The sequence below is a fragment of the Coregonus lavaretus genome (assembly GCF_964263955.1).
Source record: "Coregonus lavaretus genome assembly, chromosome: 20".
Classification (NCBI taxonomy): Eukaryota; Metazoa; Chordata; class Actinopteri; order Salmoniformes; family Salmonidae; genus Coregonus; species Coregonus lavaretus.
Window position 1 is genome coordinate 14,425,032 of NC_140007.1, and position 16,481 is coordinate 14,441,512.

The following is a 16,481-nucleotide window of genomic DNA, read 5'->3' on the forward strand; positions in this document are numbered from 1 at the left end:
CTTTGACTTACTGTTTTCCAGGAAGTTGGGAGAATGAAGGTAGAACTCTTTGCGGATGTGGTTCCCAAGACGGCAGAGAACTTCCGGTAATATAAAACACCAAGAGATTCACCACCTAAACAAATTTCATGACTTTCTAGTGCAAAATCATGCCTTCAAGTCTAAACTGTCACATCAAGGCCACATTCAGTATGGCATAATGTTGTAGAATAAATAAATCCCTTTTGTCTTTTACAGGCAGTTCTGCACAGGGGAATTCAGGTAAGGGAATCTCTATGGACACTAGAGTGGCTGTCTATTGATCCCTGTTCCACTTGCTTATCTACTCGCTGTGAACACCCAACTGTACCCATATACTTCTACAGTTACAAGCACATTCACTGTGTGAGACTGTTGTCAGGAGAGATTTTATTGTTCACTTGACACAAGTATCTAGCAGGTTAAGGTGTTTATAGCGCCATCTACTGGAGCTGTAGACCCCTTTCCACTCCCTTCCCCACACCCAACTCTAGCTAGAACTAGCATAGTTGACCCTTGAAAAGAGTTCAGTATTAGATTAAAAGAATGTACCTGCAGCCTGTTCAGTGGCCATGGTGTCCACTTAGTGGAACAGGTGTATAGAGTGTTGTTTTTCCCCAGTACATGTGTTAATTGTGGTAAACGTCCCTTTTCACTTATTGTTTAGGCTGTTAAGCACAAGTTAGAAGACAGTAATCTGGCCAGTTCCTTTGTGTCAGCTCTGCAACCCCTTGTCTAATCACAGCAGTAAATATTACTGTGATTTGAAATAACAAAAATTGAAATGACGAGTACTTTATTGGAAATATACACTGAGTGTACAGAACAGCTTCCCATGACATAGACTGACCACGTAATTCCAGGTGAAAGCTATGATCCCTTATTGATGTCACCTGTTAAATCCCCTTCAATCAGTGTAGATGAAGGGGGGGAGATGGGTTTGAAGAATGATTTTTAAGCTTGGAGACAATTGAGACATGGATTGTGTATGTGTGCCATTCAGAGGGTGAATGGGCAAGACAAAATATTTATGTGCCTTTGAACGGGGTATGGTAGTAGGTGCCAGGCTCACCGGTTTGAGTGTGTCAAGAACTGCAACGCTGCTGGGTTTTTCATGCTAAACAGTTTCAAGAATAGTCCACCACCTAAAGGACATCCAGCAAACTTGACACAACTGTACTCCTGAGTGGCGCAGTGGTCTAAGGCACTGCATCGCAGTGCTAACTGTGCCACTAGAGATCCTGGTTCGAATCCAGGCTCTGTCGCAGCCGGCCGCGACCGGGAGACTCATGGGCGGCGCACAATTGGCCCAGCGTCGTCCAGGGTAGGGGAGGGAATGGCCGGCAGGGATGTAGTTCAGTTGATAGAGCATGGTGTTTGCAACGCCAGGGTTGTGGGTTCGTTTCCCACGGGGGGCCAGTATAAAAAAAAATATGTATTCACTAACTGTAAGTTGCTCTGGATAAGAGCGTCTGCTAAATGACTAAAATGTAAATGTAACTGTGGGAAACATTGGAGTCAACATGGGCCAGCATCCGTGTGGAATGCTTTCGACACCTTGTAGAGTCCATGCCCCGACGAATTGAGGCTGTTCTGATGGCAAAAGAGGGGGTGTAACTCAATATTAGGAAGGTGTTCTTAATGTTTTGCACACTCAATCTATTTTAAAACTCAAACCTGTTTGAAAATGTATCTTGTAATCTGCTATGACACTGTCACACATATAGGCCTAAAGAAAATCCTACATGGTAATATTACTCTAGGGCAGCCATACTCAACAGGCAGACTGCTGTCTGGATCCGGACCCAGACCGGGATCAATAGGGACCACCACAGGTCCATACAAAAATGTTAAACAATAAAAAATTGATCAAGTAGCCCATGTTAGGTAAATTAGGCTAACATACCTAGCTATCTAAATATTGTAGGCTAGTTAGCATGGCCAGATTACGTGCCTTGGGCCCTCGACCACCAGGGGGCCCACAATTTTATTTTGTTGAGTCACTCGGGTATTATATGAACACATATAAGACATGGCAAAATGTGTAGAAATGAGCTTTAAAACTGCTAAAATTCTACGCCAACAAGATACATTTGAACAGTATGGGGTTGCAAGGTTGGGTTTGTTACTACGCTGTTAAATGAGAAAAAGCCATTTGGACTTTTGCCATCTATGAAATTTGTGTGACTGGACCTTCTCAAATAGTACGGTACATGAAAGTTGAGTACCCCTACTATAGGGTAAAAATTATCAAAAAGTTTATTAAATTATATATATTTTTCCTACCAATGTACTACACATTTTCAAAGTGAAAGACAAATTATAGAAATGTTTCCTAATTAATAATAAATAATCAAGACATCTTTGTTATTTATTATTAATTAGGTCTTCAAACCCCAGAGTTAATACTTGGTAGAATCTCCTTTGGCAGCCGTTACAGCTGTGAGTCATTGATGAACAGCAATTTTCAAACCTTGCCTCTGATTTTCAAGCAGACTTAAGTCAGGACTGAGACTGGGCCATTCAGTAACACTCAACACCTATTGGAAATCTATTCTGGTGTGTCTTTGGCATAAAAATGTGTGTAATTGTCCCACTGAAAAATAACTATCTGAGGGTTAGGTATTCAGAAGACTGAGACTTATCAGGGCTTTGCTCCTTTCATATTTATTTTGATCCTGACAAACTCCCCAGTCCCTGCTGGTGACAAGCATACGCATAACATGATGCTGCCACCACAATACTTGAAAATACAGATGATCAACAACATTGCATTCACGCCACATTACTGGCCTTTATGTCAAAGTGAAAAGAAAAAAATCATCATCATTGATTTAATCTGTAGCCTAATAAACTGCATGCTTTCCCAAGTCGTAGTGGGAGGACCACACAACATATCATCACGTGACTCCATATTATATCAATATTTTAGCATAAAGGCGTTTCCACCGCCATTTCTTGCGTAATGAATTTTACAGACACAAAGTTGCCGCCATGTCGAACGAACAAATTGTCTGTCGACATTTATGAAATTGTACCAACGTTTCCTGTTTGCATCAGCCCGGCCGTTACTTTTTTTATGCGACAGGTAATTCATCCACATGAAATGGTTGGATGAAAACCTGGTTCCTGAGAGTTTTATTTTTCAGCAGGACAATTAATACATTTGAATGCCTAAGACACCAGAATGGCTTTCCGAGAGGTGTTGAGTGTTTCTGAGTGGTCGAGTCTGTCCTTATTTAAATTTGCTTGAAAATCTGAGACAAGGTTTGAATATTGTTGTCCATCAATGATTCCCAACCAAATGTACTGTTTGACCAATTTTGACAAATACAATGGTAAAATGTTGTCCTCAGAGTTATCCCAAGATGGTGAAATCTTAGTCAAAATGATTCACAGCTGTAATGGCTGCCAAAGGTGCTTCCACCTAGTATTAACTCTGGGGTGTGAAGACATACGCAATTAAGATATCTTAGTTTGTATTATTTAGCAACATTTTCTATAATTTTTCTTGAAATTTGAAAAATTGCAGTAGGAAAAAAAAAAACATTTATTTTCTTTTGGGATTTAATTTTAAGGCAACAAAATGTGTAGACTGTGCAAGGGCTGCGTAGACTCACTAACGACTGTATATTTCCCTGTTAACAATAAGGGTATATGTCTGGTTCGTGAAACTTAATGTTTATTACTTTCATGTGAATGCGCTATCTTTAACTACCTAGCGCTGACTGGGGAGGTGTAAAATGAGCTCCAACTTCAACACATCTTCTTCAGGAAATCTAGCGCTTTAGTTGTAGTAGACTAGCCTATTCCTTTAACGTTAGAGGCTTTCTGTATACTCTGGTGACTTGTATATCAATACAGCAAAGGAGCCAGTACCATGCTAATTTATATGTACAAACTCTCTCCTACAGAAAGGACGGTGTCCCTATCGGATTTAAAGGCTGCACATTCCACAGGTATGGTTGAGTGGGATGATGTTACTTTACATATATTTTTGATGTGACATCAAATCACTATGATGGATATTGTGATAGGCTAGTCATTGTTTCTTACAAGCAACAACATGCATATTAAATAAATATTGAATCCATAAAACCTATATCTTGATGGGGTGTTTAGTGTCTTTGTGTTGGTAATGCTTTTCTATTCTAGCACATTCTCTCATGTTATGATTTGGTAAGATATAATATGAATATTTTTGTATAATTTGATTGTTAGATAAAAAGCTCCTCAGTCTATTGCCAGTTTTAAGGTTTTTTATTGCCTCATCTACTAGGGTGATAAAGGACTTCATGATCCAAGGCGGGGACTTTGTAAATGTAAGTCAATTCACTGCTCTTTATTGTTTCTGATTTGTTCTTTTTGAATTCCAGCCAAACCGTTTGTTTATTCTCCATACTGTAAACTACAAAGAACTTTATGATTTATTAGATTTCAGTGTAACCAATGTTTCATCCTAGCTCATGCCCAGGTGTCAGCAACTTTTACTTACCATATATTTGGCCCAGATAATCTAGCACTAGATCTTCTGTAAATCCATCTGATTCTAGTTAGGTGTACTCTGTTTCGGTAATAACATATTTATTTACCATTTATTTGTAATTCCTTGCATTGAGATTGCACTTTAATTTGTTATTTGTTTAACCAGAATATGCACTTTCAATAAATTGCTTGATGACTTACCCATAGTCAATACGTGTTTGTTTACAGTGAAACCGTTGCCCCATCTACCCATGTCGTAGACATTGCTCACGTGGTCAGTCCTCTCCCAAGGGGCTGGTTGAGTCAGCTCAATTCATGGGGCTAGTTGAACCTTTTCATCTTTCTCGCTCTAGTGGACATGTTTCTGAACTACAGCTGAGTTTTGTGACTTACTTCAAAGATGCTCAAATCTGAGGCTGGAGCACGGTTTTCTTTTTCACTCCAGTCAATTTGTTGATACATGTCACTGATCGGCCATTACAACCTTTGGTTTGCTAGGTCTAAATCAAAAATGAAAATGAACAGTACATCACCGATTAACTCACACTTACAGATGGGTGTGTTCAGAAGTTACTTTTCGAAATGCCTGGGCTGTAGCAACGGTACATCATGTGACAGTGAAACTCTCACAAGGTGACGCCCAGCATCAAGTTTGTTTGCAATCATCTAACAGTTGCCTGTAATGAAATACGTGGGTTGCTGTTTCTGAACTTTACCCCTGACAATGCAGTTATAACTACTTATTTGCAGCATGTTCTTCATCTGCATTGCAGTGCAGGTAAACGTTTTAATGAACCCAACTGTAATAGTGTGCTTCAGAGTTTGAAGCTGCAAATGTCTGCTACTCGATAACAGTCAATTAAATGTGGTGCAAAATATGTAACGGGCCGGGGGACTATCGCTCTCTGCGGCTCTGGACTCTGTTTTAAATTAGCATTACGGTCTACTTCTAATTTGTCGTCCTTTGTTTCCCTTGACCCTGTGGTGCATCTGTAGGGCGATGGTACAGGTATCTGCAGCATCTACAGAGGACCATTTGCAGATGAAAACTTTAGAATGAAGCACTCTGCCCCTGGCCTCCTGTCCATGGTACATACATTTTAGACAAAGAAATCCCACGTATACACACACTGCTGTTCATACACACGTGCTCCATTGGGGACATTAAACATTGATATGAATAGACATTGATTATAACTGATGTTATTGGTCGATTGTAGCTGAAGCATCGAGTAATAACCCTCCAATCCGTCCTCTGCAGGCAAACAGTGGCCCCGGCACAAATGGCTGTCAGTTTTTCATTACCTGTACGAAATGTGACTGGCTAGATGGAAAGCATGTGGTCTTCGGTGAGTATTACTATATTGTGGATTACAAAGGATAAGATTAGCTGTTTGTGTATTTGGCTCATGACATATTTTATTTCAACATTTCAGGGAAAGTGGTCGACGGCTTGCTCGTCATGAGAAAAATTGAGGTAAGAAGCTCTTCATTTGATAAGGCTTTGGGAATTTATGTGCCTAGGGCAAGATATAATGATGATTCACAACAATGATCAAACTTTAAGGGCCGGTGAGTTTCATGGAAGTAGAAGCAGGGAATACTGTTCTTAGTTAAGCCAGATTTAGAAACGTGATTTCAGAGCCATGTTTTAACCTTGGATGACATAGTATTGGATTATTGAGTCCTTGACTGTGCTAGAGAAAAACAAGGCTAATTTATCATCTGAATTATTCGCTTAGTTAGATGTTAACAACATTGGGGCTGTTTTCTCGACACAGATTAAGCCTAGTCCTGGACTACAAAGAATTCTCCATTGAGTTTGCTTTTTAGTCCAGGACTAGGCTTAAAGGGCAACTGAACGCAAACACCAATTTATCTGAAAATGGCCTATGTGGCATTGATATTAGTCCGAAAAATTTATTCCAGTGCCAAAATGGACTAAAAATTGTAAGTAGGATCATTTTGGTCATAGTCAGTATACTCCAAAACATAGTTTTGTGAAGTTTGTGTAATCAAGGTCGTCACGATTTACATGAGGGTTGGGTTTGGATGACAATCATGCCCACTAACATGGGATTGTAACACCTAGGGAGAATTGTCATGCACAGAGAAACAGCTTCGCTCACATGATTTGCTATGAAACACTGCCAGACAGACGCATACTCTGGTAATAGATAGTGAGAAAGTTGTAAAAACTAAACGGCACCGAAGCACACGTTGCCACTCGCCAGTGACTTGATAAACTGATTTAGCTAACGTGGCCTGCTGGTCAATGTGCCTGCTATCTACTACTAGCTAGCTTCATTGACAAACACTGAGATGTAACTTTGCTAGTTAGCTAGTGATTTTGGGCACTGATACACAGCGTGTAGCAGCTTGTGCTTTATTTACGATAGTTTGACAGCTTGCTGCTGATTTTAAGTTGTAGACATGTTCTCCGAAATCAGTCCTGAGTGCAGCTAGCAGCAGCTGACTCGAAACTGTCAGCAGTGCAGTGACTTTTTTTATGCAAATGTTTTTAACTTGAGAAATACTGCACCAAACACCTTAGCTAGATATGAAATTGTGTGACTAAGACCTCTGCAAAAACGTCAAAATTACAGATTTCATGATTTATCATAGATTAATTCGGACTATTTTGAGGAAGTGGTAGTGACTATGTTGTTGCTACCGTGCCTCAAGAATGTAAAAAAAAAAAACTGTAACTGCCAGGGTACTATAAAGCGAACGTACCATATCCCCATACACATCTGGTTGAAAAATAAATCTCAGTTTAACCTCAAACCACTTCTACACATCAGAGTACACACTGTTTAGACATGAGAAGTATCTGTCGCCGGTCCTAAGCTGTTTGCAACAACCATCTGATTGATATACGTCAGAATTCATTGTATACACTACGTCAATTGCTGGTCGTAGAATCACAACCCTAATTTGGTCTCCAACAAATGTCGTAGTGTAGAAATGACTGTACCATTTTAGAATGTTATATTGAACGTTATCTGGACTCCTCTTTCCCACAGAATGTTCCTACCGGCCCAAACAACAAGCCCAAGCTTCCCATCCTCATAGCTCAGTGTGGTGAAATGTGACTCAACTTACAGGGCAAGTTAATTTTTTAGGACAGCCACACAACCTCTTTTTGTACTTGAATCAGTGTGTTCTTCTCCCATGTTTGCTCTCAAAAGACAACAACCAAATTCTGTTTACTTCTGTAAGTTGAGTGGAAGTCAGTCTGTCAGAGTTTGGCACACAATTATGAAGTCTCCTATGAATAGTATAGCTATACAAACTGACATTGCCAATAGTTTCACATTGCGAATGTAAGATGTAAGACTGTTTTTCTTGGACATCAACTAGACTTAAGCCTCATTACTCCTTACAACAACCAAAAAAATCAACAACCAATCGATACATTTCCCATGTGTAATTCGATAACTCGCTAGTAAATGTATAGAATACTGTAGCTTACTCAAATGTTTTCTCAATGCATATCTATGAATAACAATTATTGGAAATGCAATGTTTTGTATGGAATCTGTTGCCTTTTTATAAATTGATAATATAAATGTGCTTTTTGGTGCAGCTGTTTTGTTCAGTAGTTGTTCTTAGAAATGGCAGGTTTTCAACAATGATTTGGTATCCCCCATCAACAATTTATGTGAGTAACAAGACATTGAGTTTTCTTATAGCCTAAACAGAATAGATTCCACATATGGACAATATTGAGGTTTATCAATGTGTCAGGTATAATAAATTATTGTACTTTTTTGTTAACTACTGCTGGTATTCTCATTTGTCAAGACATCCAAACCTATAAAACATTATCTATTAGGGTTGAGAAGCAATCTCAAAGGCATTCACAAAGTTCCTCAGGTAATGGGAGGAATATAAGTAAGTTGGACAAAATCTGACAGTTTTTAAAACAGGCGCAAAGAAAATACCCTCCCCAACCCCCACGCCCAAACTCGCCTTGGACCCTTTCCCTCCCAGTACAAAAGAATCCTTTCAGATGAAGCTCGGCTCTCTTATGGAGCAGGAAGAGTTTTTGGGGGGCTTGGTGGGAGGCTTCTGGGGTCAATGTTAAAGGCCGTCTTTGTGTGGGACAACAGGGCCCGGCCATTAACAACAGGCTCTTCACACATCAACCAGTACTCATAAACCGTGCCAGTGGGGCATTAACATGACAAAGGATGGGGGGGGGGGGGGCTGGGGCTGTCTCGTACTCAGGCTGGCTGGCTGTCTAGTCTACCACACTGGCAAGTGGATCCTTTTAAATGTTGGATTTTAGTTGAGGACAATGACGACAATTTAGAGTTCATTTGATTTGAGGCAAATTGCTGATAGGAAAGCCAAATCCCTTTCTGTGAAAATGTGCCAGAAATCTTTTTGGATAGAAATACCTATTGGTGCTGCTACAGACTACAGAGAAACACTTGCCATACACATATCAGCCAAAAAAGGATACACAAAAGCTGTAATATGATAGAGATGTGCCTAGAAGTACATACAGTGGCTTGCGAAAGTATTCATCCCCCATGGCATTTTTCCTAATTTATTTTCTAAAAATGAAAAGTATGAATTATTCATTCATTTGTTATTATTCCATTCATTCATGTATAATAATGATTGATCCCACTTAAAATGAAAAATGACTAAGGCATAATGAAGCCTTCACCTTTCATAAGGCCTATATAGATGCTTCAGAAATCATTCATAAGCAATTGTCTATAGTTACAGTGGCTTGCGAAATAATTCACCCCCCTTGGCATTTTACCTATTTTGTTGCCTTACAACCTAGAATGAAAATGGATTTTGGGGTGGGGGTTTGTATCATTATATATATATTTTTTTCTATTATTTGATTTACACAACATGCCTACCACTTTGAAGATGGAAAAAACATTTTTTATTGTGAAACAAACAAGAAATAAGACAAAAAAACAGAACTTGAGCGTGCATAACTATTCACCCACCCAAAGTCAATACTTTGTAGAGCCACCTTTTGCAGCAATTACAGCTGCAAGTCTCTTGGGGTATGTCTCTATAAGCTTGGCACATCTAGCCACTGGGATATTTGGCCATTCTTCAAGGCAAAACTGCTCCAGCTCCTTCAAGTTGGATGGGTTCCGCTGGTGTACAACAATATTTAGGTCATACCACAGATTCTCAATTGGATTGAGGTCTGGGCTTTGACTAGGCCATTCCAAGACATTTAAATGTTTCCCCTTAAACCACTCGAGTGTTGCTTTAGCAGTATGCTTAGGGTCATTGTCCTGCTGGAAGGTGAATCTCCATCCCAGTCTCAAATCTCTGGAAGACGGAAACAGGTTTCCCTCAAGAATTTCCCTGTATTTAGCGCCATCCATCATTCCTTCAATTCTGACCAGTTTCCCAGTCCCTGCCGATGAAAAACATCCCCACAGCATGATGCTGCCACCACCATGCTTCACTGTGGGGATGGTGTTCTCGGGGTGATGAGAGGTGTTGGGGTTTGCGCCAGACATAGCGTTTTCCTTGATGGCCAAAAAGCTAAATTTTAGTCTCATCTGACCAGAGTACCTTCTTTCATATGTTTGGGGAGTCTCCCACATGGCTTTTGGCGAACACCAAACGTGTTTGCTTATTTTTTTCTTTATGCAATGGCTTTTTTCTGGCCACTCTTCCTTAAAGCCCAGCTCTGTGGAGTGTACGGCTTAAAGTGGTCCTATGGACAGATACTCCAATCTCCGCTGTGGAGCTTTGCAGCTCCTTCAGGGTTATCTTTGGTCTCTTTGTTGCCTCTCTGATTAATGCCCTCCTTGCCTGGTTCGTGGGTTTTGGTGGGCGGCCCTCTCTTGGCAGGTTTGTTGTGGTGCCATATTTTTTCAGTTTTTTAATAATGGATTTAATGGTGCTCCGTGGGATGTTCAAAGTTTCTGATATTTTTTTATAACCTAACCCTGATCTGTACTTCTCTACAACTTTGTCCCTGACCTGTTTGGAGAGCTCCTTGGTCTTCATGGTGCTGCTTGCTTGGTGGTGCCCCTTGCTTAGTGGTGTTGCAGACTCTGGGTCTGCAACACCACTAAGCGAGCACCACACACCTGTTCTGACTCCTTTCAGAACAGGTGTGTGTGTGTGTGTATGTGTGTGTATATGTATATATATATATATATAAGTGGGGAGAATAAGTATTTGATACACTGCCGATTTTGCAGGTTTTCCTACTTACAAAGCATGTAGAGGTCTGTAATTTTTATCATAGGTACACTTCAACTGTGAGAGACGGAATCTAAAAAATCCAGAAAATCACATTTGTATGATTTTTAAGTAATTAATTTGCATTTTATTGCAAGACATAAGTATTTGATCACCTACCAACCAGTAAGAATTCCGGCTCTCACAGACCTGTTAGTTTTTCTTTAAGAAGCACTCCTGTTCTCCACTCATTACCTGTATTAACTGCACCTGTTTGAACTCGTTACCTGTATAAAAGACACCTGTCCACACACTCAATCAGACAGACTCCAACCTCTCCACAATGGCCAAGACCAGAGAGCTGTGTAAGGACATCAGGGATACAATTGTAGACCTGCACAAGGCTGGGATGAGCTACAGGACAATAGGCAAGCAGCTTGGTGAGAAGGCAACAACTGTTGGCGCAATTATTAGAAAATGGAAGAAGTTCAAGATGACGGTCAATCACCCTCGGTCTGGGGCTCCATGCAAGATCTCACCTCGTGGGGCATCAATGATCATGAGGAAGGTGAGGGATCAGCCCAGAACTACACGGCAGGACCTGGTCAATGACCTGAAGAGAGCTGGGACCACAGTCTCAAAGAAAACCATTCATGGATTAAAATCCTGCAGCGCACACAAGGTCCCCCTGCTCAAGCCAGCGCATGTCCAGGCCCGTCTGAAGTTTGCCAATGACCATCTGGATGATCCAGAGGAGGAATGGGAGAAGGTCATGTGGTCTGATGAGACAAAAATATAGCTTTTTGGTCTAAACTCCACTCGCCGTGTTTGGAGGAAGAAGAAGGATGAGTACAACCCCAAGAACACCATCCCAACCATGAAGCATGGAGGTAGAAACATCATTCTTTGGGGATGCTTTTCTGCAAAGGGGACAGGACGACTGCACCGTATTGAGGGGAGGATGGATGGGGCCATGTATCGCGAGATCTTGGCCAACAACCTCCTTCCCTCAGTAAGAGCATTGAAGATGGGTCGTGGCTGGGTCTTCCAGCATGACAACGACCCGAAACACACAGCTAGGGCAACTAAGGAGTGTCTCCGTAAGAAGCATCTCAAGGTCCTGGAGTGGCCTAGCCAGTCTCCAGACCTGAACCCAATAGAAAATCTTTGGAGGGAGCTGAAAGTCCGTATTGCCCAGCGACAGCCCCAAAACCTGAAGGATCTGGAGAAGGTCTGTATGGAGGAGTGGGCCAAAATCCCTGATGCAGTGTGTGCAAACCTGGTCAAGACCTACAGGAAATGTATGATCTCTGTAATTGCAAACAAAGGTTTCTGTACCAAATATTAAGTTCTGATTTTCTGATGTATCAAATACTTATGTCATGCAATAAAATGCAAATGAATTACTTAAAAATCATACAATGTGATTTTCTGGATTTTTGTTTTAGATTCCGTCTCTCACAGTTGAAGTGTACCTATGATAAAAATTACAGACCTCTACATGCTTTGTAAGTAGGAAAACCTGCAAAATCGGCAGTGTATCAAATACTTGTTCTCCCCACTGTATATATATATATATATATATATATATATATATATATATATATATATATATATATATATATATATATATATATATATATATATATATATATATATATATATATATATATATATATATATATATATATATATATATATATGAGATCATGTGACACTTAGATTGCACACAGGTGGCCTTTATTTAACTAATTACAGTTGGGGAAAAAAGTATTTAGTCAGCCACCAATTGTGCAAGTTCTCCCACTTAAAAAGATGAGAGAGGCCTGTAATGTTCATCATAGGTACACGTCAACTATGACAGACGAAATGAGGAAAAAAATTCCAGATAATCACATTGTAGGATTTTTTATGAATTTATTTGCAAATTATGGTGGAAAATAAGTATTTGGTCAATAACAAAAGTTTCTCAATACTTTGTTATATACCCTTTGTTGGCAATGACCGCCGCATTCTTATTGGCAGACTAAATAGCCTTGGTTTCTCAAATGACTGCCTCGCCTGGTTCACCAACTACTTCTCAGATAGAGTTCAGTGTGTCAAATCGGAGGGCCTGCTGTCTGGACCTATGGCAGTCTCTATGGGGGTGCCACAGGGTTCAATTCTTGGGCCGACACTTTTCTCTGTGTATATCAATGATGTCGCTCTTGCTGCTGGTGACTCTCAGATCCACCTCTACGCAGACGACACCATTTTGTATACATCTGGCCCTTCATTGGACACTGTGTTAACAAACCTCCAAACGAGCTTCAATGCCATACAACACTCCTTCAGTAGCCTCCAACTGCTCTTAAACACTAGTAAAACTAAATGCATGCTTTTCAATCGAATGCTGCTGGCACCCGCCCACCCGACTAGAATCACCACTCTCGACGGGTCTGACCTAGAGTATGTGGACAACTACAAATACCTAGGTGTCTGGTTAGACTGTAAACTCTCCTTCCAGACTCACATAAAGAATCTCCAATCCAAAGTTAAATCTAGAATCGGCTTCCTATTTCGCAACAAAGCCTCCTTCACTCATGCTGCCAAACATGCCCTCGTAAAACTGACTATCCTACCGATCCTTGACTTCGGCGATGTCATTTACAAAATAGCCTCCAACACTCTACTCAGCAAATTGGATGTAGTCTATCACAGTGCCATCCGTTTTGTCTCCAAAGCCCCATACACTACCCACCACTGTGACCTGTACGCTCTTGTTGGCTGGTCCTCACTACATGTTCGTCGTCAAACCCACTGGCTCCAGGCCATCTATAAATCACTGCTAGGCAAATCCCCGCCTTATCTTAGCTCATTGGTCACCATAGCAGCACCCACCCGTAGTCTGCGCTCCAGCAGGTATATCTCACTGGTAATTCCCAAAGCCAACACCTCCTTTGGCCGCCATTCCTTCCAGTTCTCTGCTGCCAATGACTGGAACGAATTGCAAAAATCTCTGAAGCTGGAGACTCTTATCTCCCTCACTAACTTTAAGCATCAGTTGTCAGAGCACCTTACCGATCACTGCACCTGTACACAGCCCATCTGAAATTAGCCCACCCAACTACCTCATCCCTATATTGTTATTTATTTTGCTCTTTTGCACCCCAGTATCTCTATTTGCACATAATCTCTTGCACATCTAGCATTCCAGTGTTAATACTATTGTAATTATTTTGCACTACAGCCTATTTATTGCCTTACCTCCATAACTTGCTACATTTGCACAAACTGTATATATATTTTCTGTTGTATTTTTGACTTTGTTTTTTTACCCCATATGTAACTCTGTGTTGTTTTTATCGCACTGCTTTGCTTTATCTTGGCCAGGTCGCAGTTGTAAATGAGAACCTGTTCTCAACTGGCTTACCTGGTTAAATAAAGGTGAAATAATTTTTTTTTAAATGACACAGGTCAAACGTTTTCTGTAAGTCTTCACAAGGTTTTCACACACTGTTGCTGGTATTTTGGCCCATTCCTCCATGCAGATCTCCTCTAGAGCAGTGATGTTTTTTGGGGCTGTCGCTGGGCAACACAGACTTTCAACTCCCTCCAAAGATTTTCTATGGGGTTGAGATCTGGAGACTGGCTAGGCCACTCCAGGACCTTGAAATGCTTCTTACGAAGCCACTCCTTCGTTGCCCGGGCGGTTTGTTTGGGATCATTGTCATGCTGAAAGACCCAGCCACGTTTCATCTTCAATGCCCTTGCTGATGGAAGGAGGTTTTCACTCAAAATCTCACGATACATGGCCCCATTCATTCTTTCCTTTACACGGATCAGTCGTCCTGGTCCCTTTGCAGAAAAACAGCCCCAAAGCATGATGTTTCCACCCCCATGCTTCACAGTAGGTATGGTGTTCTTTGGATGCAACTCAGCATTCTTTGTCCTCCAAACACGACGAGTTGAGTTTTTACCAAAAAGTTCTATTTGGGTTTTATCTGACCATATGACATTCTCCCAATCCTCTTCTGGATCATCCAAATGCACTCTAGCAAACTTCAGACGGGCCTGGACATGTACTGGCTTAAGCAGGGGGACACGTCTGGCACTGCAGGATTTGAGTCCCTGGCGGCGTAGTGTGTTACTGATGGTAGGCTTTGTTACTTTGGTCCCAGCTCTCTGCAGGTCATTCACTAGGTCCCCCCGTGTGGTTCTGGGATTTTTGCTCACCGTTCTTGTGATCATTTTGACCCCACGGGGTGAGATCTTGCGTGGAGCCCCAGATCGAGGGAGATTATCAGTGGTCTTGTATGTCTTCCATTTCCTAATAATTGCTCCCACAGTTGATTTCTTCAAACCAAGCTGCTTACCTATTGCAGATTCAGTCTTCCCAGCCTGGTGCAGGTCTACAATTTTGTTTCTGGTGTCCTTAGACAGCTCTTTGGTCTTGGCCATAGTGGAGTTTGGAGTGTGACTGTTTGAGGTTGTGGACAGGTGTCTTTTATACTGATAACAAGTTCAAACAGGTGCCATTAATACAGGTAACGATTGGAGGACAGAGGAGCCTCTTAAAGAAGAAGTTACAGGTCTGTGAGAGCCAGAAATCTTGCTTGTTTGTAGGTAACCAAATACTTATTTTCTGCCATAATTTGCAAATAAATTCATAAAAAATCCTACAATGTGATGTTCTGGAGAAAAAAATTCTCAATTTGTCTGTCATAGTTGACGTGTACCTATGATGAAAATTACAGGCCTCTCTCATCTTTTTAAGTGGGAGAACTTGCACAATTGGTGGCTGACTAAATACTTTTTTCCCCCACTGTATGTGACTTCTGAAGGTAATTGGTTGCACCAGATCTTATTTATAGGCTTCATAGCAAAGGGGGTGAATACATATGCACGCAGCACTTTTCCGTTATTTATTTGTTCGAATTTTTTGAAACAAGTTATTTTTTTCATTTCACTTCACCAATTTGGACTATTTTGTGTATGTCCATCACATGAAATCCAAATAAAAATCAATTTAAATTACAGGTTGTAATGCAACAAAATAGGAAAACGCCAAGGGGGGATGAATACTTTTGCATGGCACTGTATGGCTATTGAATAATATCCTTTATTTGTAAAGTGCATTTCATACAGTGACAACTTTTTTAATATAATAAAGAATGTGTATAAAAACAATGAAACATAATAAATTATAAAAGCAGCATAGAATAATAAAAATGAATACAAACACATAGGAATAAGATGTTAAAAATGAAGACAAAAGCTAGCCAGACTAATTACATGCCAAACTAAAGAGGTTGAATCTTAACCTTGCTTGTAAAAAAATGTATACAGTACTGTTTTTGCCTCCCTCCTTTTTATATGATGTGGTACAGCATTCCAGTTTTGGGTTGTAAAAGCTAAAAGCTGCTTCCCCACTTGACAGCAATATGTGTACGAAATTCCAGCAAAATCAGGAAAATATTTAGGAAATTGCCTTTGAGCACTCTATTAATGGTTCATAGAATAATCTGCTATTTAGTTTTGATGTCAGAAACTATAGACATTACTGACTCATAGCCTGCATTGTTCAAGGGCACTCAAGTTTTTTTAAATGATGCTGGGACACAACAGGACACTTGACATTCATGAGAGCAACCTGGAACCCACCTCCTTCCTATTGTCTCTTCCCAACCCACAGTCATTCCAGTCGGGATTTTGGCGCCACTCCAGCCATGATAACCAAACTGAAACATGTCCAACCTTATAACAACAAACTAAAGGATAGGCTAGGTAGCTACCAGGCAGTGATTCATAGCTAG

The 16,481-nt window shown here is 40.6% G+C and overlaps 1 protein-coding gene across 5 annotated transcripts in view; it reads left to right on the top strand.

Annotated features, from left to right (window-relative positions):
- Positions 1–8,079, top strand: part of ppih (peptidylprolyl isomerase H (cyclophilin H)) — a 39,948-nt gene extending 31,869 nt beyond the window's left edge. For all 5 annotated transcript variants that reach the window (XM_084185298.1, XM_084185302.1, XM_084185299.1 and 2 more), the window contains 8 exons: positions 22–86; positions 238–261; positions 3,933–3,977; positions 4,298–4,340; positions 5,500–5,592; positions 5,765–5,852; positions 5,940–5,980; positions 7,530–8,079. In XM_084185298.1, coding sequence (XP_084041424.1) covers positions 22–86; positions 238–261; positions 3,933–3,977; positions 4,298–4,340; positions 5,500–5,592; positions 5,765–5,852; positions 5,940–5,980; positions 7,530–7,598 — 468 coding nt within the window. In that variant the 3' untranslated portion in view covers positions 7,599–8,079. The remainder of the gene's footprint in view (positions 1–21; positions 87–237; positions 262–3,932; positions 3,978–4,297; positions 4,341–5,499; positions 5,593–5,764; positions 5,853–5,939; positions 5,981–7,529) is intronic.
- Positions 8,080–16,481: the final 8,402 nt, after the last annotated feature.